At 40.1% G+C, this 26,135-nt stretch overlaps 2 protein-coding genes across 6 annotated transcripts in view; one reads left to right on the top strand and one right to left on the bottom strand.

The window, feature by feature from the left end:
• The first annotated feature begins 4,874 nt into the window (after positions 1-4,874).
• Positions 4,875-14,471, top strand: RMP24 (ribonuclease MRP subunit p24). 2 transcript variants are annotated; one of them, XM_019637893.1, is made up of 5 exons: positions 4,881-5,038; positions 5,126-5,148; positions 7,366-7,562; positions 9,132-9,331; positions 11,167-14,469. In XM_019637893.1, exons 1-5 carry the CDS (start codon positions 4,962-4,964, stop codon positions 11,318-11,320), a joined length of 651 nt encoding a protein of 216 aa, XP_019493438.1. In that variant the 5' UTR covers positions 4,881-4,961; the 3' UTR covers positions 11,321-14,469. The 2 variants fall into 2 exon arrangements, with proteins under 2 accessions (XP_019493440.1, XP_019493438.1); XM_019637895.1 differs by lacking the exon at positions 9,132-9,331 and having other exon boundaries at positions 4,875-5,038; positions 11,167-14,471.
• A 1,931-nt stretch (positions 14,472-16,402) lies between these two features.
• RPRD1A (regulation of nuclear pre-mRNA domain containing 1A) overlaps positions 16,403-26,135 on the bottom strand; it is an 83,121-nt gene continuing 73,388 nt past the window's right edge. The window contains exons 7-9 of one of the 4 annotated variants that reach the window (XR_002123464.1): positions 21,489-21,686; positions 16,692-16,837; positions 16,403-16,429 (exon numbers count right to left, since the gene is read on the bottom strand). Coding sequence is in view for 3 of the 4 variants with exons in the window: in XM_019637911.1 (XP_019493456.1) it covers positions 21,537-21,686 (150 nt within the window). In the remaining variant the exon portion in view is untranslated. Of the gene's footprint in view, positions 16,430-16,672; positions 16,838-18,262; positions 21,687-26,135 lie in introns of those variants that run through there. The other 3 variants (XM_019637911.1, XM_019637910.1, XM_019637909.1) reach the window with 3 other exon arrangements.

The following is a 26,135-nucleotide window of genomic DNA, read 5'->3' as shown; positions in this document are numbered from 1 at the left end:
AGAGTGTTTGTGATTGTGTGTTGGAACATTTGTATAATAGCTGCTTTAAACTCTTTGTCAGATAATTCCAACATCTGTGTCAGTCTTGCTGGTGTCTGTTGAGTGTTTTTTCCCATGTGAGTTCATATTTTCTTGGTTTTTCATATGCCAAGTAATTCTGAATTGTCTGCTAGAAATTTTAAATTTTATGTAATGAAATATATGCAATGAGGTCTTGTTTAAATCCTATAGAGAACGTACATATTTTGGTTTTAGGCCTAGGCCTGCTTAAGTTCAGACAAGTTCAACCCACCTTCTGTGAGCTGTGATTAGAATAGAAGGCCAGTTTTCAAAGCCTTTGCAGTGCCATTCGGATACATCCTGAATATGTACTACTCAGTGGTCACCTGGGACCTCAATGATCTGTTAGTTCGGTTCTTAGAGTCACTGTGTACACAGTTTGGTGGTGAGCCCAGAAGTTCATATACAAATTTAAAGGATTTTCCCAGAAAGTTAAGGAAGAGCTCCTCTGTCTCTACAATCTCCCCAGTACATTCCAGCTCCCTACAATTTCCCTTTCAGTTCTATGGCCAGGAAGCTGGGGCCAGAAAGTTACTCCACTTTTGTGTACTTCTGTTACTACTCCCATCTTTGGCCAAGTGGCAGAAGACAGAGAGGAGGAGCTATAGAGATTGGTCAATTAGAGAGGTATGTTCCCCTTCCTCAGAGTTTTGGCCCCTGCTGGCTCCTGTTGTGGCCTTTGCTGCTGCTGCCACTACAGGATGGCTTGGGGACTGGGGCTCAAGAAAAATGGAGAGAAGAAAAAAAACACACACACAGAATTTCACACTCTCTCACTGGGTGTTCAGCGTTTTCTATTACTCAGCCAGAACTAAAGGGCTCCCCTGGAGATCTCTCTACAAACATTCAGTGCCCACTTCTGGGCTTCAGGCTGCACTGCATTCAGGTAAGCAGATATCAACCAAAATGGTAAACTCACCTTTAGCTCACTGGTACTTCAGGTCTTCTCCATTCAGCCTGCTACTGTTTACTTTTCGGTTTTTCTCTCAGTGATCCATGCATTCTGTCCATTTTATAGTTGCATTCAGTGGGCAAGTCTGAAGGCCAGTGTGCCAGGAGCAGTGTGAGGGTGGGCACGTGCAACCAGGTGAAGAAGTCTGAGGTGAAGCAGCGACCAGCCATGCAGGGCCCTGGAGAGCACGGCCAGGCACTCGAGTTCCTAGTGCAATGAGGAGCCTGGCGAGGACTCTAAGCAGGGACACTCCATGTCCCCCCAAATAATTTACATTTTAAGAGGCCACTTTGACTGCCCTCTGAAGAATGAACTGGGAGAGAACAAGCAGGCAAAAGAGGAAGCAGAAAAAGAATGTAGGAGGCTGTGGTAGGGGTGCAGGCAAAAGAAGAGGGTGGCCAAATAGGGAAGAGGAGTGGGCAGAGTCTTGATTTGCTTCTGGTGGGAAGCGTGCATGCCCTTTGACAGACTGGATACATGGGGCAGAGAGAGGAAGCAGCACTGAGGCTCGGCGGGGCTGAGAGGGAAGAAACTGGACAGCAGGGCAGGTTGGTGGGGAAAATCAAGAGTGGTATTTGGGTCCTATGGCATCTGAGAAGACAAGATGCGATGTAAGTAGAGATGCTGAGGAGGCAACTGGATAGAGGAGTGTGGTGCTCAGAGACAGAAGAGGAACACTTGAAGGAAAATGTGCAGAGAGGCAAGGAGAATACTTGTACATGCACATATAGTGCATTTCCCCTTTTTTCTGTTAGTGAAACAGATAAAGAATCTAGAAACAGATGAAACTATGTGTTTTTAAAAAGGTATAGATGATAGACTGGCATTTTACCTATGCCATGGAGTTGTGAGGATTACATGAATACAGGTAAGATGCTTAAAAAAGTGCTGGCAAATTCAGTGTTCCCTGCATTTTTTTTTTAACTTCAATTCCAATGGAAAAAGACAAGCTTACCTAGTAAGAGATCTGTATATAACTTGTCATCCATCTGGAAAAAAATGTTAATTAGATACTGTACCTTATATCTAAGTGAAAATACATTTCATATCAATTAAAAATGTGTGGAAGATAATCAAACTAGAAAAGTATGAGAAAAACAGCTGGATGAATAGTTAATTATCTAGTCTTGGCATAAATGAGGCCTTTTTAAGTTCCACAGAAAACCCAGACCCAATAATGAAAAGACTTTGATCATATGCAAAATTCTGTATGGCAAAAATGCTATAAACCATGCCAAAGATAAGAAGGTAAGTAAGCAAATATTGCATCATATATAACAAGCAGAGGATGAATTTCCCCCAAATACAAAGATCTCCTAGAAATTGATCAACAACCCAACAGAAGATTTCTCTTCACAAGAGAAAACGCAAACCACCAAACATATGAAAGGAGGCTTTATCTCACTAGTATTTAGGTGAACTAATAGCGCTTGCCCTTTCACCCATCCAGTTTGACCCAGCTTTCTCAGGCATTGATGCTGGGAGTGTGAATTGCTACCTTTTTTTTTTTTTTTGGATGATCTGGCAAATGAAAAATGTGCATATCATTCCACTCAGCAATTTCTGTTTTAGGAATTCAGACAAAAGAAATAAAAAAGCACCAGTGTGGGGCTGGCCAAGTGGCACGTTGGTTAAGAGATGGCTTGGGACACCAGCTCTGAGTAGCAGGGCCCAGGTTAGGATCCCACATGTGGGCCAGTAACACTGCACTCTCTACAGCTAAGATGGTGAACAACAGCTCGACCTGGAGCTGGGCTGCTGTGAGTTGCTGGCATAGGCTGCAGTAGGGGCTAGCTGGCAGCGGGCGTGCGCTTTCATGAGCTGCCCGGAGCCACTGTGAGCGGCTGCCTGACACGGGAAGAGCGCAATGATAATACCAACACGGGCCAGTGAAGTGACGTCCTCCACAACTAGACTGAAGAACAAAAGGACAGCAACTTGTCTGTTCCCCTTCCCCAATTCCCCAATNTGTTCCCCTTCCCCAATTCCCCAATGCTGTTCCCCTCCCCAAATTCCCCAATAAAGTCTTTAAAAAAAAAGCACAAGTGTGTTTCCTGTTGCACTGTTTGAATTAGCAAAGCACTGAAAAATATCAGAATGTCCATCAATAGGAAAATGGTTGAATAAATTATGTATGGTTCATTACATTACATTTTGTAATGTTGTCAGCTGTTAAAAAGCGTATGTGAGACCTATAATGACCTGGAAAGATGTCTGTGACCTGTTGTTAAGGAAAAAGGCAAATTATGTAGTAAGGGACTAACATTCTATTTTTGGTTTTGGTATTTTGCGTATGTTTTTTATTTTTTGGTGTGTGTGTGTGTGGGGGGGTGAGTGATAGTGTTTACACTTTCATGCATGTACTTACGTGTGTAAGGATGTAGAAGGAGAAGATACCCAACTGACAAAGTTGATCATCTCAGAGAGGTAAGATGGAAAGGTGGGAAGAGGAGGCATAATAACTTTTCTTTTGAAAAATTAAAATATGTCTATATAGATGTAAATATATACTTTCTCTTTACAATTCTTTGTATTATTTGACTCCTTGTTGAAATTAAAAATGAAGGATAAATAAGGATAACAAATATTATATATATATATATATATATATATATATATATATATATATATATATCTTACAACTCAACCCCCAAAGGGAAACAACCCAATTTAAAAATGGGCAAAGGGCTGGAACAGACATTTCTCCAAAGAAGATACACAAATTGCAAACAAAACACATGAAAAGATGCTGAACATCATTAGTCACTAGGGAAATGCAAATCAAAACTACAACGAGATGTGACTTCACAACCACTAGGATGGTTAGAATTAAAGAACAAAAACAGAAAGTGAGTGTTAGTAAGGATGTGGGAAAATTGATACTCGTGTTAAACATGGAATTACCCTATGACTCAGCAATTTCACTCCTAGGTATATACCTGTATATCCAAAAGAATAGAAAACATGCATTCAAACAAATGTGTGTTCATGTTCATAGCAGCATTATTCACAATAGCCAAAAGGTAGAAACAATTCAAATGTCCACCGACAAATGAATGGATAAACATGTGCTAGATACAATGTAATATTATTCAGCCATAAAAAGGAATTAAGTTCTAATTATTACGCTACAAGGTGAAGGAACCTCAAAAACATTACACTAAGTAGAAGAAGCCAGACACAAAAGATCACAAGTGTGATTCCACCTATATGAAATTTCCAGATAGAGGCAGAAAGCCAACTTGTGGTTGCCAGGAATTGGGAGCAGGGGAGGAGATCAACTGCTAAATGGGGAAATGGGGTTTCCTTTAGGGTGCTAGAACCCTTTCAGAACTAGAAAACAGTGGTATTTGTGAGACATTGTAAATGTACTAAACGCCACTGAATTGTTCACCTTAAAATGGTTGACTTTACGTTGGGTGAATTTCATATCAATTAAAAACAGGAAAAGAAAAAAAATAATAAAAGCTCTCTTGTGCACGTGCCTAGTGCAGGCTGGACTAGTGCAGGCTGAGGCCGCGCTCCTCAGGGGTCTCCTGGCAGCTCCGCATCCACCTGCCTCAGCCAAAGTCAAGGCCCCGGTTGGAAAATTTAAAGGGCGACACGGGCTGAGGAAATTACAGTAGGGGTATCAGAAAAAAGGCTCTCAGGAGAGAAAGAGAAGCCGGTAGGACACTCGGCTCCTTACATCGCCACGCCTGCCGGGTCAAGCTTCTCCACCCAGGTTCGGGGCCAAGGGCACCCGCTCTGGGCACCCCTAGCTGGGCCAAGGGCGGGAAGAGGGTCCGACGGCGCATGTGACAGACGCGAAAGAAACCGGAACTGCTCATCGCGGGCGCCTGTTTCCGGAGGGAGCTTGAATGCCGTTGTTAAAGTAGCACGCCGGAGATCCAGCTTCCGGAGTCTCCTTTCGTTCCCGGGTCTTAGCGGGGTGGGGACGGCGGCGGCGATGAGGCAGAAGCACTACCTTGAGGCCGCGGCGCGGACACTGCAGGAGAGCTGCCCGGGCCAGGCCCGCTATCTCCTGTAAGAGGGGGACGCGCGGGGACGCGGGAGGCGCGCGCGGCGCGGACGTGTTTCCTCGTTGCTCACGGGGCTCTTTGTCTTTTACAGCTGGAGCTACGGTTCGTCACCAGGTACGGGGGACGCCGGCCGGCTGTGGGTCAGGCTGTCACCGGCCCGCTCCCCTCCATTCCGCACAGCGCTCAGAATGATCCAAACGAGAAATCTGATGGACCCACTGCTCCCCCCCCCCCCGCAGAGGCGTCTCCGTTCTGTGAACAAATCCAAATTCTTTCGTGTGTCTTAACTGGCCTGACCTGCTAGCAGCATAGGACACATTTATCAGCCTTCTCGCAGTAGTTCCCTCACTTGACGTCCAGGTCGTCACAGAGTTCGCCGCCGACCTCTTTAGCTAGTACTTATCTATCTGCTTTCCTCCTTCCCCCCGAATTTCCCCAATCTCGAGAGATGTTGGAGTGTCTCTCCCCCCCCCCCCCCCCCCCCCAGTACTCTGTCCTCTTTTCTAGCTGCACTCACTTCCTTGGTGACAGTTTTCATCCAGTCTCATGAGTTTTAAATTCTGTGTATGAGGACTTCCAAATTTATATCTCCAGCCCAGACTTCTCCCCTGAAACCTAGACTCATATAGATGCCTTCTTGACAATGTATCGATGTCCATTAGGCCAAAACCCAAGCTTGACCCCCGACACAGTTCTTCCCGTTTGGTAATGGTAACTCATCTTTAATCAGCCTCAAAACCTTGGGGCCATTCCTCCCCAAGCCAATATGCCCGCAAATCCTGTTGATTTTTAAATACATCCAAAATCTAGCCACATCTCACATCCATCTTACCACCCTGGTCCAAGTCATCGGTCTTTCTCCTGGATTACTGCCAACTCGTCCAATGCGTTTCTAAGGCCGTTCTCAATCCAGCAACCAAAGTGAGCCTAATAAAAACCCAATCTAGATCCTGTCACTTCTATACTACAAACTCTCAAATGGCTTCCCATCTCAGAGTAAAAGTGAAAATCTTTTAAAAGGACTACAAGGCCTTACATCACAGGACTGCACTGCCTCTCTGGCCTGCTCTGCCTTTTGTTCCCTTAAGGTTAACCACGACTAGGCTGTTGCACAGCCTTTGCAGCTGTCCTTTCTTCTGTCTGGAACGCTTATCTCATGTCTGCTTGGATTTCTCCCTCGCTTCCTATGGTCTCTGCAAATCTCACTCCAGGAAGCCTTCCCTGGCTACCCAATTTCAGATTACAGCAGCTTCATCAGCACTCCCTGTTCCCTTCCTGTCTTACTTTTTTCTTCCCAGCACTTAACATTTGGTTTTGTTACATTTATTGTCTCCATGAATTGTTCATTGTTGTATGTCTGACACCCAGAATAGTGCCTGGCACTTAATACTCAAAAATAGGAATTTTACATTTAGTAGAGCTAAGTTACAAGCATGGTACTTCGCTCTTTGTCGTGCTGTTGCATCCCTAGCACTTAGCACAGTGCTCACCAATAAATAGTCACTGAATAAAGAGACAGTGTGTCCACCTTCCTCTTCAGATGTATCACTTTCACACCCTTACCTTTCCCTCAATAGCCATCTTTCTCTTTCACTGTACTTCTACCTGAAAGCCTTTTTACCAATAATGGGTGCCATCTCCAAATACAGATAGAATTTATAGTCATCTGTGACAAACTTTGTCAAGCCATCTCTGAAGTGTTTCTGGCTGGTCCGTGCAGTTTAATAATTTCCAGGGCATTTAAATCATATTTTGTTACAGTTCTTACCAGTCATATCTTCATTTGTTTAGGGCTTCCCTAGAACATGAGTTATTAAAGGTAGCAACACTTTCACTTCCGTATTTGTGTCTCCACAGCCTGGCATGGTAGATGGTCAGCGAATACTTTGATTTATAAAGGGTCTGGGGCAAGTCTGTTACCTTGTAGTGAGATAGCTACCTGCAGACAGGTTAGCTTGTACTGATATAGCTACTGCAGACAAAGCCCAGCCCACAAACCTCTAAGTTGTGCTAATTATTTTAAAAGGAAACAAAAAGTATTTTGTGATGAATGTGTTTTAAATAAGTGAGACATCCAGCCCCTTTTACTTAGAAGCAAGCAATATAGCAAAGAGTGGCAATTAACCTGTCATTAAAAGGAGTGAATGGATAGAATTAGTGTTTTGCAAAATAAATTACTGCCAGTTTATCTTTTTATAAATTCTCATATTTTGAGTTTGCTTAAGGAGAATGTATATCTGCTTATATTAATATACTTTTTCACATAATAAAAACTGGGGTAATACAATATTCTGCTTTGCTGACTCATGAATTTCATTTACATAATTTCAGATACTAAAAGCACTTTTGAAGGAACATGTCCATACTGTTTCCAGTTGCTGGTTCTGGATAACTGTCGAGTGCGCCTCAAACCCAAGCCCAAACTGACAGCCAAAATACAGAAACTTCTTAATCGAGAAGCAAGAAATGCACTCAGTTTTAAAGAAGCAAAAATTGTGCAAAAGTACAGAGACTCCAAAAGCGTATTGGTAAGATGTGTAAACTATAATTTTCTATACCAGTATGTGTAAGCTATAATTTTCTTTAACTTAAAATGAGGTTGGTTAAGAACAAACCTGAACATAACTCAGATTTGTAGTAGTATAGATTGTCAAAGCAGATACATAAAGTTTTTTTCTAGTGATTACTTTTTATCGAGAGTACAGCTTATTTTGTTTTTCACAATTACTTAAAACCAAACATCATGAGCTCTCGATTGTTCTCAGATCTTATTATTGAGCACAATTCTTTTCACAGATTTGAGGACCTTGAGCTGACCAATGTGACTTCACATGAACTGCAGCTAGCAATAAATTATTTTCTCAGTTAATGGTCCTTTTCTCAAACAACAGTACCTTAGTAATTAGGTACCAGTCTCATTTCTTCAGTCATCCCCCCTCCATGTCAGAGTATGTATTTAACTTTAACAAAGAAAGTGTATTTTATGTTCATTCATTAAACCTTTATTGAGGGTCTGTCTTGTGCCAAACAGTGCTAAGTATTAGAGATATAAAATGGAATAAAACAACCAAAATCAAATTACTTATGGTTTATTATATATAGACCAGTATCAGATACTTTATCTGCATGTTTATGTTAACATTATCAACTATTCCAGTGCCTACTTATTACCAGGCACTCTGCTGGGCACTGGACATTAATGACAGCTTTTGTCTGGCCCACTCCCAATTAGTAATAACTTGAATTGGAACTGCCATGTTTAGGAGTTTGCCAGTATTGAATAGGTGAGTGCATTTTGCTTTGTCATAAAACTGACTGTTTAATCTATATCTAGTTTCTTCAAAAAGTATAAAGCAACTTTATATAGACCTTTGAATATATGAAGATCTTCCATTTGCATTTTCATCTGCTCATGAACATTAAAGTACTTCTCAGCTAAACCAGTTTGTATTAATTTTGTTGAGGCCTGTGCATTGTGAGTCAGATATGTAGAAGAAAGGCATTTAGCTAGAAAATGGACCATTTCTTGAAAAATGAATCCTGAAAAGAAAATCAGCCTCTAGAGCTAATAAAGTGAAGAGGTGTGAGAATGTGAGAATTCATTTGAATGGTTTTTATAAATTACTTTAGACCTGTATTTACAGAATCACTAAGGATTTGAAAGAGTCGCTTAAATTTTGTGACATGATACTGTGCCATGTTTTATTGTGAAAAGGCTTGGAGTTCATCTGTAAAAAATGTTAAATGTCTACTGCTGTTATAAAGAACATCCGGGTGAAGGGTGTCATTCCCAGTCCCCTGCATTTCCCCGAAACATGGTTTTACACTGAGAAAGTAGAGACTTGGTTATCTTTAAAAGGTGTTTTAAATTAAATACAAATGTTTAGCTATTAATTTTTTCATTAGAGATTTTCTCATTTTAAATTTGTGTTTGTCTGATTCCTGGTGCTCGATTACAAGCTCCCAAGGGCAGCCTCTGTTAACTCACCCGGTAGTACCTGGTGTAGTCCCGTACATATAAGAATCTAATTAACATGGAGTTTATTGGATTTAATTATAAGAGAAATCAGGCCAAATATTTCTTCTTTTTATGGTAGCTGGTCACTTGTAAAACATGTAACAGAACAGTAAAGCATCATGGTAAAAGTAGAAGCTTTCTGTCAGCACTGAAGAGCAACCCTACCACTCCTACACGTAAACTCAGCCTGCAGACACCAGAGAGAAAAACTCGAAGTTCTGCAAACATGAATCATGATATGTCTGGTTCCAGAGGCAAGAGCCCAGCATTGATTTTCAGGTATCTTAATTCATTAAGCTATTTGAATTGCCATTAACTCCTAAGTGTTTCTTCTAATTTTCTCTGTTTTATATACACTTCCTAAATTTGCCATGCAGTTCAGGCCTTGCCCCCTTTTTTCCTCTATACCCTTTTCTTCTCTAGTGTCATATACTCCCATATCTCCCATTCCCATCTCTGCATGACTTCCAGGTATGTTCCTCTACTTCCAACCCCTCCCTGGGCCTGTTTCTATCTGCCTGCTAAGTATATCCACTTCATCCCGCTACATGACTCTACAGCTAACTACTCAAACCCACGCATCCTAAATTCCTTATTCTGTAAACAAACATGCCCTTCTAGACATTGTGACCTGAAATGGTGAGGACAGTTGACGACTCCTACTGCCTTGGTCCTTGTCCAGTTAGCCACCAGTGCTATCTATCCTTCTTCCATGGTGTTTGCATCTGTGTTCTCCTTTTTCTCCTACCACTACTATCAGTTCAGGTCTTTATTCACCTTTTGCTGGGACTACTACAATAGTTTTCTGAGTCTTCCTGTTTAAAGCCTCCTAGTCTGATTAGAAGAACCTCACTCTGTAGCATGTGGACCAAATACTCCTGCACGGTTTTGTAGCCCTCACTGTCTGGCACCAATCTGTCTGCCCATCTTACTTTGCCTTAATTCATCCTATATGTCAGCAAAATTGAACAAGTCAGTTACTTTCCTGCTCTAAACCTTTGTTCTTGCTATGTCCTCTACCACAAGTTCCTGAGGAAATCTAAATGAATAGGGATTTGTCAGACGATACAACGTTAACTATGACTGGGCACATGTTCTATTTTTAATAATCCTCAATACTGTATTCACTATGATAGTCCATAAATGTAATTCCATAGAAACCGTAAAAGGAAGTTTTGAACATTTGTTACAAAAGAAAAACTGAGTCTCAGTTTCTTGAACACAACAAAATTCTGGAAGGACTGGATTATCTCTGTGTACTGAATTTTCTTATACTGAGTTTGATGTTTATAAAACTGGATAGGAATTAAACTTTCAAATCCAGTTTTCTCTATATTCTTAATTATTTTGATGTTTGGTACGATGGGAATTCATCATGGACATTTCCACTTTATTGGATAAACATAAATAAGAGAAAATTTGGTGTATTTAAAATAATTCACTTGTATTTAGACCAGACTGCTTCTTAAATATATTTCACGTTTATCTTATGATGAGGAGTCAGAAGCGGAATCAGACTGACAAACCCCAAATAAGGGTTCAGGGGATGGAACACAATTGGTGGGAATGAAATAGAATGAGGCTTAACTATACACATACCAGATGGGGAATCATTTTTTGAGTGGATATGTTTGGAGGGCCTCCTCTGTACATGGCACTGTTAAAAAGCACTGGAATATATAATTAGTAGTACAACGTGTCTGCCTTATGGAGCTTACATTCTGGGGGGAAGAGACAATGTAGGTTGAGATCCTTTACTTTGGAGAAAGGAAGTGGTCTTAAGCTGCGAAGAAGAAATATGTTTTGTGAATCTTGATGTCAGACTTAAAGGGAACCCAGATTTGATGACACTTGACCATTAGCCTTCTCTTTCAGGTGTGATAGAAGCTTCCAGAACCACCCAGTATACCAACTAAATGTTGCCGATAGCCTATTTATTGAGGAGGTTTTTGGGAATGACTGTGCTGGGTACAGCTACTATTCGTATGTGGCCATAATACAGAAGGGCAGAAAATGATTCTAGTAGCAGTAATCTAGGCTAACTAAGCCGGAAGGAAACTTTTTAAACTGTCATTTGTCAGTATACCTAAGTATGGTTTTATGTTTCTTTTCAGAACACCTACATCTGGACAGTCAACACCCACTTGCTTCTCAAAGAATGTGAGCAAAACAAAGAAGCACTACTCTCAACTAAAAGTGTTGCTTAGTCAGAGTGACTCCCAAAAGAGTCCAAAGGTTGACTTCAGAAATTTCTTATCTTCTTTGTAAAGGACGGACTATGAAAACAAATGTTTAATGCAATTTTTGAAACTAAACTTAGTTAGAAAAACAGCCTTATGAGAGGGTCTACTCACTCCTTTCTGGGTTTCTATAACCTTACTGCTAATTCAGAAAAAGGATCAAGTATGTGTGTACTTGTTTTCCCACAATCATCTGCATGACTATTAGTAAAAATTTAACGTTCCTATTTTGCATGCAAAAGTAAATATATGGGACATTCTTGACTATAGATGATTCAGTCAGACACCAAATTTTTCATTTTTACAACTTTCTGTTGTTTCTTTGGTCATATTTCACCATCAGTGGCATTTCATGTCTCTGGTGAAGACTCATTTCTAGTTCTAAAATTTACATTAGAATATAATGTAAGAGTTTAGGTATCTTGAGTCTTTTTTGGAATACAGATATAAATTTTTTTAAATGATAGGCTAGGATTGTATTCAACCTGTTTTTAAAAACTCATTAAATAAATAATTTAGATACTTTAAACTACGATCTGTTTCCAAGCCTCTCTGCTGCATATAGTTTAAAACTTATTTTTCTCCCATTAGGGCTTGGTAAACTATGAAAGACCAAGGTCATTAACAAGTTGGTAGTTGTGTGAAGTGAAATTACACCAGCTAGTGACAGCATTAACGAGGGACGGTGAGGGTCATCATTCTGAACTTGAGACTAAGCCACAGGCTCGGGGCTGGGCCTTGCCTTTGTGTCCACAGCACCTAGCATCATACTTTGGTCGTGACAGATACTTTGCCTTTCTGGCTAACTTCTCACTGGAGCATCTATTTATCTTGAACTCTTGCTCTTGTTTGCTTACCCCTCTCCCTGATCACTCAGCCCTAGTGAGCTCTTTGCAGTTCTCAGAACATACTGTCTTCTTGCCAGCCTTGGGCCTTTGCACATGGTTTTGGAAACTGCTGTCTACTCCAACCCCACTGCATTATGAGCGGACACTTTTTTATCAACAGTGCTGGTGACCCTATAGTTTGTTTCTGCCTGTGCGCTCTTTGCAGGTCTGGGTGATCTCACCTGTGCCACTAGCACATAGTTTCCTGCCCAGCACGTAGCACAAGCTCTGCAAATATCCCTGCATTACTACATTTTAATTCCACTTCTTAGCCCACTTGTTCCACACTAGGTTTAGAACTAAAGATCTTTTACAGCCACATTACTGGGAAGTGGATAAGAAGGAGCAAAAGTAGGAACTCCTAAGTGGAAAGCTGTTTACATTTCCTTAGTTGCAAATGAAGAACATGGATTCTTGACTTTCTCTTCTGTTTGGCAGAAAGGGCCTTTGGGCATCTCTAAAGAAGGTATTAAAATTATAGCGTGGATACAAAACTTGTAGAAGAAAACAGGACTAAATCTTCAGAATCTTGGATTATGCAATATAACACCAAAAGCACAAACAACAAAAATATAAATTGGACAATTAAAAACTTGTGTGCCTCAAATGAGGATACCATCAAGAAAGTGACAAGATAACTCACCAAATATTTGCAAATTATGTATCTGTTAAGGGGCCCATATCCAGAATTATAAAGAACTCTTAAAATTCAATAATAAAAAGACAAAACATGGACAAAGAATCTGAGCAGACAATTCTCCAAAGAAAATAAATGGCCAACAAGCACACTCCTAAGTATATACCCAAGAGGACTGAAAGCATGTCTACACAAAATCTTGCATATAAATAATCATAACAGCATTATTTGTAATAGCCAGCAAGTGGAAACAACCCAAATGTCATGAGATGTGGAGCCAGGAACAGCAGAGCACCACTGACCCTGTGGACTGCAGCAAGCCTATGCCAAACTGAAGGCAGCCATCATGAGGATGAAAAGGGCCCTTGTGAGCCAGAGAGGGAAGGGATGAGCAGAACCCCGAGAGAAAAAGCAAACCAACAGGAATGGGTGGCAAAGAGGCAAGAGGGGATGAGGCTCTAACAGTTGTCTCATTAGTGTCACAAAGAACTCTGGTGTCGCAGAGCTGGATCTGCAGGCGAAAATCATGTGCAACATATCCTAGTTCATGCTATCCACTATTTTCACCCTCAGCACAGCCCCTTGGGCTTTAACTGCAAAAAGGACAATGTGACTTAACGTGATCCCTTCAGATTTTAGAATGCTAAGTAATGTTCCTAAGTATATCAAACCTGAGAGGGGCAGTGCCAGTGGATGAACTGGGACTCAAAATACAATGCCACATTTGAGACCTTGCTCTGCCTTAAAGCCGAGTTCTCTACTTTTCTCACCAGTGCCTCTTACTTGCTTCTCTCCTGTTAGGTAAAAAGAGACAGCCTACCCAACAGGGCCAGTCTGGCCATCTAGCCTGGATGTCAACCCCTCTGACAGCTTCTCCCCCTACTAGATCCTTGCTGTCAGCACTTTTTTTTTTAGTAAACCATTTTATTGATATATCTCACACATAACACACACATAGAAAAATGCTCAAAACTGACCACAAGCTTAACTCAGGTGCCTCTACTGGACTTGGAAGGCCCCCTGTACGTGCCTCTGCATAGCTCTTCTCACATAGCTCTTCTCACCTGATGAGATTCGTGCCTGAGTGCCTCCCACTCTGAGCTCGGGGGGACGTAACCCCAAAGCAGAACTCAGCTAGAAAGTGTTCAGTATGTTTCTGTCTGTCCTGGAACTAAACTTACAATTAAATATAAATAAGAATTTTTCCCAATAAGTCAATTTGCATATAATACTAGTTATTTTAAAAGAAAATCCCAATTTTTCTTTAAAAAAATAATAGACAATTTTTCACAGACTACTAGTTTTAATTAAGTAGTTTTTACTTTCTATTTTGATGCTCAAATGGTTACATCTTGGCCAATGAGAGCCCCCTTTCAGCTGACTTCTTGATTCTTTCAATTCCATCAGAACTTGGAAAGCAGTCTCGTTTTCTTGCAAAAAAAGCCCCAGGACCACCTTCCTTCTCTCAGCCCTAAGACATGGCAGCAGCCACTCTAAAAAACCCTGTTACTTTTGAGCAGACATTAGTAATGACGCCAAAAATGGGATGTTGGGGATACTTTTACTGAGGGGTAGAGTGATATTGCTACACTAGACCAGCGGTTCTCAACCTTCCTAATGGCACGACCCCTTAATACAGTTCCTCATGTTGTGGTGACCCCCAACCTTAAAATTATTTTCGTTGCTACTCTATAACTGAAATTTTGCTACTGTTATGAATCGTAATGTAAGTATCTTTTTGTTTTCCAATGGTCTTAGGCGACCCCTGTGAAATGGTCGTTCAACCCCCAAAGGGGTCGCGACCCACAGGTTGAGAACCGCTGCACTAGACTATGCCAGAAGCAGAGCTGGAAAACAAATTCTTAAACATCCTGAGTTATCATATTTAAAACTTGAACATTACCAAATGCCCACTGGAATGTTTTAGCTCTTTAACCAAATAACAGTTGATAAATAATACAATTATTCCTTTAATTAAAATTCTTAATTCTGACTAAGAATTGATTGGTACAGTACAGCCTACCTGTGAAGACCAGTCTTTGTGGTCCTGCCTTGCAGAACCTGGCTGTGCTATTTGTTAACTAATCTTTGGCAAACTCTGAATTTCTGAATGTTTCCTTAAATGTAAAATGATAGTACTTACCTCAGATGCTGTGAGGACTCAATGAGATGATACATGAAAAACACCTAGAAGAGTGGATGACATATTGAAAGTGCTCAAGCAATTTGTGCTAGTATAATTGATCAAAAAAACCTACAAAACATGAATGTCAACGCCAACCACTAGATGAATTAATAAGATCTAGCCTATGGTGGTGGTTCTTTGAGTGCACATCATTGTGGTTGTTCTTTGAATGCACCTCACTAATGATGTAGGCCAACTGTTTTGAGGTAGTTGTAAAAAATATTTTTGTTGTGATTACATTGACAAAGACTCTTCTTGACTAAACTTTAGACAGTCTTCTCTGAGCCCTCTTTTCAACTAGGCCTTGTTTTGGGGCTCTGTCTTGGGCCTTGCTAGCCAAGTTTTAGCAAGAATCCTGCTAAGTCAGTTTAACCAGAATTCCCCCACCCTCAACATATCACCGTGGTCTGCCTTCAGCAACAATCCTGTTAAGTCAGTTTGACAAGAATCCCCTATGCTCGATATCTCCTCTTAATAATTTTCCATCTGTTGATCCCTTCACTTTGCTCCTTGGCCATAAATCTCCAGCTGTCTCTGACATACAAGGTGTGATCAAACAATATGGTGAATGTTTAAAATAAAATTACAGTAAAAGACATGTTGCCATTAATCCCCCTTAAAATACTCCCCCTTACTTTGAACACACTTATCCCATTATTCTTGCCACTTTCTGAAGCAGTTCTGGAAGTCCTCTTTTTGCGAGTGTCTTTAGTTGCACTGTTGTGGCTGCCTCGATGTCCTGAATCATTTTGACTTTGGGGAAGAGCCAGAAATCACACGGTGCCAGGTCTGGTGAATAAGGTGGGCGAGGACACACCTTAATGTTATTTGACAGAAGTTGTTGTATACCAGAAACGATGTGTGACACAGAGCCTTTCCGTTGTGATCAAACAATATGGTAAATACTGCTGCCAAGTACCATCCAACGGAAAGGCAGAGATCTTCAATATGGGAAGTGGTGCATCAAACCTTAGTAACTGTGATGTGTCTTTTACTGTAATACATTTTTTTTTAAAGATTTTTATTGGAGAATTGGGGGGATGGGAACAGCACTGGGGAATTGGGGGAAAGGGAACAGACAAGTTGCTGTCATTTTGTTCTTCAGTCTAGTTGTGGAGGACGTTGCTTCACTGGCCCAAGTTGGCACCATCATTGCGCTCTTCCCGGGCAAGGGACATCAGTCACCGGCTTCTGGACGGCCGCTCACGCTGGCTGCTGGCTACATACGGTAGCCCATGGCAACCCACTGCCACAGAGGCTGCAGCCTACGCTGTCGCCGGCGACTCACAGAAGCCCAGCTCCAGGTTGAGCTGTTGTTCAGCATCTTAGCTGTGGAGGGCAGTGTCACTGGCCCTCATATGTGGGATCCAAACAGGGGCCCTCTGGTGTCCCAAGCCAGTGCTTAACCATCGCGCCACTCGGCCGGCCCTGTAATACATTTTTTAAATGTAAACATTCACTGTATTTTGTGATCATACCTCACATTCAGAGTTGAGCCCCACCTTTCCCCCTATTGGGATAGTCTTGATACCTATTGCAAACATCCTGAATAAAGTCTTCCTTACCCATTTAACAAGTATTAGAATAATTTTTCTTTAACAATATCAACACTTGTCTAGTCTTCTGTCTAGTTGTTTAAACTCGTGTTTAATTCAAGACAGATTGGTGTTCTAACAAGTGATAGACTTACTTTGGTAACTGCTTTCTTGAGGAGGCATGTAATGGAGGTTAAGGGATGTCTGATCTATGAATTCACTTCATGAAATGCAGAAAAGCCACGTGGTTCAGTCTCAAAAGTTATATACAAAGGGTCCTGACAGCCTTGGTTGGGTCCTCCTGTATTGGGTCAATCTATAGTTACAAGTACAAGATGCAAATACACAAGTTTCTAGAATAATTCCAAATTATCTTTTACTTTTCTCAAGGATGGAAGTCAGCAACAGTTTTGGAATCAACATACTTTTATAAATCAGGCACCCCAAAATGATGGCTATAAATCTTGGGTACAATGATCAATAGTCATTAAAGTTAACAGATAAAAGAGAACACAATGGTACAGTGGTTTAAAGTATACAGTTTTTTATATATTCAATTCAGTCTTATCAAGTCCTTTCAATTTTGTCATGATATGAAAATTTTAAAAATTTATCTTTTCAGACCTATCAGCTTTTTAGATAACATTTTCTTACTAAATTTAATATGCAATCACACAGATACACATCAAATATACATATAATTTATAATATTTAAAGTATGTCTTTGAATTCTTAACTTTTAAATATATAAAATCTCCAGACAGATCATTAGGTCATAGTGATTTCAGATTATTTCACCATTTCATTCTGAATCTAGGGAAAAAAAATTACACACAGCTCCTGTAAAGATTGGGTAATGATGTTTTGGTTTTTTAAAAAATATCTTGGAATTACATTTACAATGTATAGATCTAAATAATTCTCCCAACCAGGAATGGAGAACCAGGGCACTGGCACAAGGACTACATCTCCAAAACTTTCTACATGATAATCAGAAAATTCTGGTTCAATTGGTATGCATCCATCCTACAAATGTCCCAAGTGAGTCTTATTAAAGAAGTTGGGCAAACACTGCCCTAGAAACACCCAGATTTCTAGTATTCCCCAATTCGGCTTTAAATTCAAGGTGTGGTAGGAAGCCCTGTGCTCTAAAGGAGTTCAACGTACTAAGTGAAACTGTTCACTCAAAAGCACTTAAGGTACACCTGAAACTAATTTAAAAAAAAAGAGAAACCACAAAAAACAAAACAAAAAAACAACAAACACTTAAGCACTACTGAGCAGAAGGTAACAGAAGATTTGGTCTTGTTCTCTGCCCATAAGGAACTTGCTATATAATGAACTGTAAAGCCCATACTTTATTATTACCTGTAATTTTAAATCGTGAATTAAGTCATGGACTTCAAAAGTGGTCTAGAGCAAGTTGTCAACACGCGGTCCCTAATCCCAGTGGCACCAGCATCACATTGTTAGAAATGTAAACCATCAGGCCTTCCTTCAGAAACTCTGGGCTGGGGCCCAACAATCTACAGTTCAATAGGCCCTCCAAGTGACTCTGATGTTCCCTCAAGTTTGGGAACCACTGGCCAAGCAAAAGGAATGTTCTTCAGCAGTTGCTCCACCATAACATCACTGAGTATTTCCAATACCTTCCTTCCTTCCCAGTCCATTCATCTCTCCCCTCCCCACCCCATACACAATCAGATTCACAAAAATAATCTACACATTTCGAAAAGAACATAAAACTTTATTAAGAACATCTTATACTGTCATCAGATACAGCCAAACAAAAAGGGGGAAAGAAACAGGGAAAACTTCATGTGACCATGTGCTACTGCCACCTAAGAACAGACTCATGTGTAGATGGCTGGAATTACAGATGGCAACCCATGCTCTGTGTAAGTAAATTCTGTCAGTAACTCGATGCTCCCTTTCCACAGAGAACTGGGTTTACACTTTAAAATGCTTTCATATAGTGCAACAAAACTACAGCGTTAGGAGCTATTTCTTAATAGAATATAAAGCAGTTTAGTAGCTTTATGCTATTTCATATAATACAAATTTTTAGAATGGAAAATTTAGAAAGAACATTCTTAACTTTCCCAGTTAATTTGTACTTTTGAGTTTTTCTCATTCTAAAGATTTCTCAGAACCAGTTCAATAATTAATAGATGAATTGCTCGCCTACAGTAACAACTGACAACCTAGTTTCATTCTTTTGATTTTGCAAATGTAGATGACAAGATCATCATCTCAGCTTTTCCCGATTCTGAAGTTCTTACAGAAAAGCCCTGACTGAGAGTGCATGTGAGACAAGGTATCAAAATAGCTGATCTGGACCGGTTTTCCTAGAGGGGGAGGTTGCCTACTGAGCACAGCTGATTTTCTCAGATCCCGGGTTCCCCCATGTGGTTCTTTTACTTACTGTAGTGCTGGAAGGAGCGGAGGGAATGCCAGGGAATCTGTTCACATTGCCACTCCAGACAGCTCTCTGCACTGTTTGTGGAGAAAAGAGTGATGGTGTCCATTCAAACCACTGTAGCCCTACTGCAAGTGTGGTGATATGCTTTCTTTTGAGGGGCCGGGCCAAACTGCACTCAAAGAGGCATGATTTGCTTCACATCCACAGTGGAGAAAATGCTCTTGATTTAGAATTTGGTATTATAGTACCATCTAACCCTATTTCTTGAGCAGTAGCAGAAAAGAAGACTACTGCTAAGGCGTACCATGTTAACTACCATAACGCTGAACACGTAGCTAGCTCTTAAACCACGTCATATCATTTGTGTTTACAGTTAGTGAATGAACCAACAACTGAAGGTTTGAGGAGTATTGGTCAATGGGTGGGATTCGGGATAGGATTCAGGTTGAGTATGATCACGTATCACAAATCACATCAAGCTCTTTAAAAAAATAATACATTTTTATAATAAATATTTAGAGCAGATACTGGCATTAAAATCAGTATCTAAGAAGTCTGTCTTACACGGTGAAAATATTTCAACAAACTTCTAATAGATTTCAAATCTTCCCAGGAGTACATAGTTTATAAATTAGGTTCCGATGGAAAAAAATATATTTGAATGGATAAATCACCACTTCAGCAGATCATAAATAAGGTCAAGATGTTGAAAATAAATTAATATACAACTTTTTGCCTTCACTTTAAACTAACTTCTGTGGTATACTTTTAGAACAGGTATAACTAGGTTTTTATAATTGTGCATTTGTTAGCCCCTCCAAGCTAAATCTTTTTTACATGTTCTACACCAAGGGACAGAGGTACATAAGACAGACACCCTGTGAGTGAGTCTGGCTGCTGCGTACCATTTCCTTAGAGTGATGTTACAATGTTACAAATGCTGGTCAAGATCTACTGTTAGTAATTTGTCAGCTACATTAATTCACGTCAACATAAACTACATTCATGGTTAAGTGGATTCAGTTCCCAGATGAGTTTTCTGTGAGAAAATGTGCCCCGACTCCCAAAAGGTGACTAAAAACTTTGGAATATTATTAGCCATATATGAGTGGAGACTTATATGTGTCTCTGTATTGGAGAGAGGTCCAATTGTTAAAAGCACAGTTGCCAAAATTATTGGCTATTAAAAATAAATATTTGCCTTCTCTTTCACATATAAATTCATTTTAACTATAATCTCTAACACTGAGGAAGAAAGAGTGAAGCCATTCAGACTAGTGAGGCATAATTGGCTTGTGGGATTTAAAGATGTTTTATTGACTCTCTAATTTGAATCTGCTTACAATGAAAAGAAAAATGTCTAATATATGAAGTAATGAATGAAGAAAAAAGTGTATCCTAAGCCATTATTGAGTACAAATCCACAGCTTAACAATGTGATTTAAAAAGAAAGCAGGAGAGCATGCAACTGCTCTAGCACACAGGGTTAGAAATAAAAGGTAAAAGTACATTTGTTTCGGTAATTCTAAATATACAAATATAATATTTACCAGATCTACCCTGTAGTGTGGCACTGCTTAATTTCCAAATATACAGTCATTCGAAAACCTTAAGGAACCATTAAAAATGTTCCAGGCTACTTTACTAAACATTAATGAAGATTATGTTCTTGAGATATTAGAGCTAAAAATACCATTGTTTTTAAAATTAAATGACTAAGGGATAATAAAAGTATCATTATTTTGTTTCTTTTAATCCCATAGATGGTTTTATGTTAAAAGGAGACTGATTTGACACATAGAAATCAGTTCCAGAACGAAAGTTGTCCTCTTGGTAGAATGTCAAAATTTGTAACATTCCCAAAGCATTTCATATTAATTTTATCACATAATTCTAAACAGTTTAATCAGTGGGGTCCCTATTTAACACTCCGCTTGTTGTACACTGGCAGCTGGAATAGAACCCCTATGGTGCTATTACGGAAAAGTTCTCTGAGCTCCGATCTGACCCTAAAATTAACATCCATGTTTAGTGCTAAATGCCCCAGGAAATAAGGAATCAAAGGCGTCAGAGGCACAGAACTGATATTTTGGTTGTGGAGAAGGGTGAAGATTAAGTTGGAACATTTAGTCCCTTCTACAATCAAGTCCTAACTATACCTTAATGAAGTCTCAATCAACTCCTGATTAGTTCTTACCCTTTAGGAATTACACACTATACAGTGATTAGATACTGAAGAAAAGAAAAACATTTGAGAATACATGAAGAAATAGAAATATGGAATTTCTCACAAAGCCCTGGATCAAAAAAATTTACAAAAGATCTTTCGAAAATAATCACTATTTGTGAGCTTATTATTAACACACAGAGATCATCACTTTGTTTAAACTAAGTCATGTTAACTTACCAATAAAATAGTAAACAAACCAACATTTTAAACAATTTTATAAATTACTTTTTTTTTTTTTTTTGGTTAGTGTCACTCTCTCAACAATATACAAAAATAACGCTACAGGACTATCTACCTAACCTGTCTCCATCTCCTGCAAAGTCCTGGGCCCTGGAAAGAGACGGGTTGTCAATCTTCACTGTAGAGGTCCCCCGCAAAGGGCAGGTGCATGTGGCTGCCGGTGACATTGGGCAAGCGAGATAAGTCTGGGAGGCTCTGGATCCGGGACCTGAGTTCTTTGCGCACCAGGGAAACCCTGGCTAACTTGCGCTTGTATTCCTGTAACATCAAATAACTTTCATTAGTGTTCTGGCAGTTCCAGCTGACGCCCGACGTAAAATCTGGCACTAGACTCAGTTAATGCTGGATAAAAAAGATGATTACAACGTGAGCTTTAGGATCAAAAGCGGGATTTTGGAAATATACAACTAGGTAAACTGTACTACTATTACAAAAAAACCCACAATCTTAAGCTGTTGTGTCACATGTGTAAAAAAGAAAACTAACGTATTAATATGCTTAACGTCAGCATATGAGATTTTCAGGTGTCCTTGAGCTTGGATAAGAAAAACCACATTTATTTTCACAAACCTAAACTGAAATTTACCAGTGTTCCATTGTGAATGTTGGCAACAAACCACAGGAGTGTTATCAGTACCCCTGAATTTGTCTCCAATAGAAACCAGTTGCTTCAATATTACACAACAGTGTTTTACAGCTATCTTGAAATACTGTTTACATTTACTACTGTGAAATCATGGTAGTTATTAGACCAACTATTAAATGTTATTTAATGTGTCAACATAGAAACATATTATTGTGCAAATTTTATTATTTCAATAACTGCACTTCAATGTAACTTATTTCCTCTGTAATGCTATGCATTTTATTTTCTACACTTAAAATATTTAAAACTTGAGAAGGGGTCCAAGTCTTCACCAGACTAAGAGATTCCAGTCATACAAAAAAAGTTCAGGAAACCCTGCAAACATTAGCTCATGGATTTAGAGACTGGAAACTAATCAAGATCATGTTGGGCTTACAGGGAAACAGTCCATTCTCTATAGTGGGAATATCTCCCTTTAATTGAAGTCTCTAGACTCCCACATGGGGAGAGAAACCCTCCTATACTCCACCACCTAGTGTAGGTAGGATGTGTAGGGGGATCTAGAAAATGGGTATTCTTCCTTTAGAGAGACTAGAACCTCTCCCCTCCCTCTGACCGAAGCTGACCTCAGAAAGAAGACAGAGCGGTTGGGATAAGCTTTCATTTGGGGTAGAAGGCCTATCCACAAAAAGCCCCTCTTTAGTGTTTCTCAGCTCTGACTGCACATCAGAATCACCTAGGAAATATTTAAAGAAAATCAGATTTTTCAAGAGAACTCCAGCCCCACTGCATATCCATTCAATGAGAATCGCTGGAAGCGGGTCCAGAGCCTGTGAATTTTGTAAAAGCTCCCAAAACGAAGCTAATACATAGTCAGAATTGTGAGCCACTTCTCTAGTTTTTCTGCCTAAAATGAAATCAACTAGTGAAGCTTCTTTGTACTAATGAGCCTCCGCTTTCAAAGAATAAGTACACCTGGAGAAAGGGATTTTCAGAATGACTATAATCCCACTGCTGTAAGAGGATGGGGAAAGCAGGGTTCTGAAACCTGGGGAGCTGGGCGCACTGGCAGACAAAGCAGGCACGGTGGAAAGCTGGGCAAGTCAAGGACAGCTCTGGCTGCACACACGAGGTGTCAATTCTTTCCATGTCTTACATGGCCCTGCATTTCAAATCTATCATGAAGATCAAGGTAGAGTCAAAGAGAGTTTACTAGGGATCTATAATCCCAAGGTATGATTTTTCCCTTCCCGTTTCCTCTTTACCAGTGGCACACACTGGTATGCTGGGTAGGCTTCAGCATAGCAGCTCAGAGTGGCATACAAAAGATGAGCACCTGGGTATTTCACATTCGAGATCCATACTTCTCAATAGGATCTCATTACACATCTCCACATTTAGCACGTTTCTTCCTCAGAACACGGCAGTTAGTGTGAGGGCAAATACACATCTCCATCTGCCTCACTGCTCTTAGCTGAATCATTCTTGAATCAATAATATCTAAAGCACTGTGGGGTCAGCACAAAACATTCAGATGCTATTCAAACATGCTCAGAAGCAATTACTCTCTGCTCCTCTTGAGGCTGTATGTTCTGAAAGATGTCTTATGTGCCTCTCGTGATCACTACTGCCCACCCTAATTTCTCGCATCCAAATAAGCTGTTCAATTAAGATTTCTCTTAATCTTTTTATTCAAATGATATGTAGCAATTAAAAGCCTTCAGCTGGTTGGAATACACTGCAGACAAGCAACTGCTAAACATTAACAAAAGCTGCCATTGTTTGAACGTCTGTTATATGCTAGGTATTAAAATATGACCTCATTTAATCCTCTCAACAATCCTATGAAAAGAATGACTATCCTTTATAAACATATGAAATCCTACTTTCCCAAATTAGGAACAAAAGTAGTAGTCAAAAACTTTTTGCTACGCTCACAGGCAGACTTTCAACCTAAAGACAGAAGGCTTAAGTAGCTGTGGTAAACTGCCTGATGTTAGGCTGAAGACTGGATGAAACCTGATAACTACTACCTGATTGTATGATCCAGGCCATAGTTTTAAAAGTTTTGAATTGCATCACTGGTGGTCCAGAAAAAGACTCCAAGATTCCATGGATTGGTTTCTTATGGGAATGATGCTTTCAATAAGATGTGTGTATTAACTCTGATTCTGATGTACAATCATGAGAGTACTTCTCTTACATAAGAATCATCGCAGCACCATGAATGTACTCTCCTCCTTCCCTGCAGCTCCCAAAGGGCTTTATTCCTGGGAGAGCAGGACACCAACATTTACCATCCTATCCCCAGCTACCTGTTGCTAAGGCCAAGTCTCAAGATAGCATAGTTAAGGGCCTGGGGGCTCCCTTCTACTCAGTCCCCACTAGTGAACCAGGGGGTCCACCTTGGATGTGGTGAGCTGAGAATACTGGGGCCCTGATGACCCTTGCCCCCCAACTCAGGAGGTGGTGGTCTACACCAGAAGAGGCCAGCTGAGAGAAACACAGGCGGCTGCACCCCTCCCCCTCACCAAGAGCTCAGTTCCTATAGCAGGGATACCACTCAAATAAAGCATGCCATTGTCCCCACTCCAAGTTCCAGAGCCCTGCCTGACTGAAACATTTTGTCTTAGAGAAGCAGGCAGTAAAACAGGTAGATTGATCCTCAGCTCCTCACAAAGGAACCGACTTTCTATGTAACAACAGAGCAAGGAGAAGTTTAAGCCTGAAGGTACTATCAAGAACAGTGGAGGCTATGGAAAAAGGCAATTAGGAGGCCAATTCATAACAGAGGCTAAATTGCAGACCACCTAGTTTGCAGGACATGGGGAATAAAACAGCTGCACGGTGCTCCCCTGATGTCTGAACAAATATCTAACACTGACCTCAGAAACAAAATCAGTATCTCAGAAATTCTGCACCCCCATGTTCACTGCAGCATTATTCACAACAGCCAAGATATGGAAACCACCTAAGTCTCTGTCTACAAACGAATGGATAAAGATGTGGTACATACATTAATACATACAATGAAATATTGTTCAGCCATGAGAAAGAAGGAAATCCTGCTATTTGCAACTCAGACAAACCAGAAGACATTAGGCTAAGTAAAATTAGCCAGAGGAAAACAAATACTGTATAATTTCATTTACATGTGAAATCTTAAAATAAAAAAGGTGAACTTATAAAAATAGAGAATGGTGGTTACTAGGGGCTGGGATGGCGGAGGCAGAGAGGAAGATGCTCGTAAAAAGGCTACAGGCCTTCAGTTATAAGATGAATAAATAAGCTCTGGAGATCTAATGCACAGCATGGTGACTAGTTAATACTGTGTCGTGTACTTGAAATTTGCTGAGAGTGGACCCTAAGCGTTCTCAACACACACACACACACACACACACACACACAATGTGAGGTGATGGATGTAACCTGGCTGTGGTAATCACTTCACAAAGTGTACATGTGTCAAATAATCACACTGTACACTTTAAATATATACAATTTTTTGTCAATTTTACCTCAATGAAGCTGGAAAAAGAAGAGAACTATCTCTTTATTCTACTAGTAAACCAAAATTTTACCCTAAGCATGAAAAAGAAAATGCAAACACATTGGCCCATATGTATCGGGAAAGTCAGAGGTGGCAGCCCAATCGGACCAGCCAATCGATGGACAAAGCCACTACAGGCTTTATAAATCTCTATCACAATCTTCTCATTCTTTCCTAACGAAAACTGTGCTTGCAAAAACAGCTTTCAAAAAACTTAGTTTGTGTTTTAACTTAAATTTAACTTTTTAAAAATAAGTTTAATTCTATCCAGCCCCTAAGTGGAAGGACCCGAATTTTAAATTTTTAAATTAAAAAAAAAGTGCCCCAAAGCCAAACCATTAAAAAGTTAAGCCCCTTTCCTTAGCAACAGATACTAAACTGATATATACTGCTTTAACTGCAAGTGTATAGAATCCTGGCTATTCTGTGGGTTTAAAAGGTTTCTGATGCAAATCAAAACCGCAATGAGACATCATTTCACATACACCAAAATGCCTATAATCAAAAAGGCAAACAAGGGCCGGCCGAGTGGCGCGATGGTTAAGAACTGGCTTGGGATGCCAGAGGGCCC

The sequence above is a fragment of the Hipposideros armiger genome, unplaced genomic scaffold, assembly GCF_001890085.2.
Source record: "Hipposideros armiger isolate ML-2016 unplaced genomic scaffold, ASM189008v1 scaffold_36, whole genome shotgun sequence".
In the NCBI taxonomy this organism is placed as follows: domain Eukaryota; kingdom Metazoa; phylum Chordata; class Mammalia; order Chiroptera; family Hipposideridae; genus Hipposideros; species Hipposideros armiger.
The sequence above is the reverse complement of the archived record's forward strand: the minus strand, read 5'-3'. Positions and strand labels throughout refer to the sequence as shown.

What these genes read in the sequence shown, in the direction of transcription:
- RMP24 (XM_019637893.1), top strand. Translation starts at nt 4,962, where the DNA reads ATGAGGCAGAAGCACTACCTTGAGGCCGCGGCGCGGACACTGCAGGAG. An exon ending in GGCCAGGCCCGCTATCTCCT is followed by an intron (nt 5,039 to 5,125) that starts GTAAGAGGGGGA and finishes TGTCTTTTACAG; the next exon opens with CTGGAGCTACGGTTCGTCAC. An exon ending in GAGCTACGGTTCGTCACCAG is followed by an intron (nt 5,149 to 7,365) that starts GTACGGGGGACG and finishes ACATAATTTCAG; the next exon opens with ATACTAAAAGCACTTTTGAA.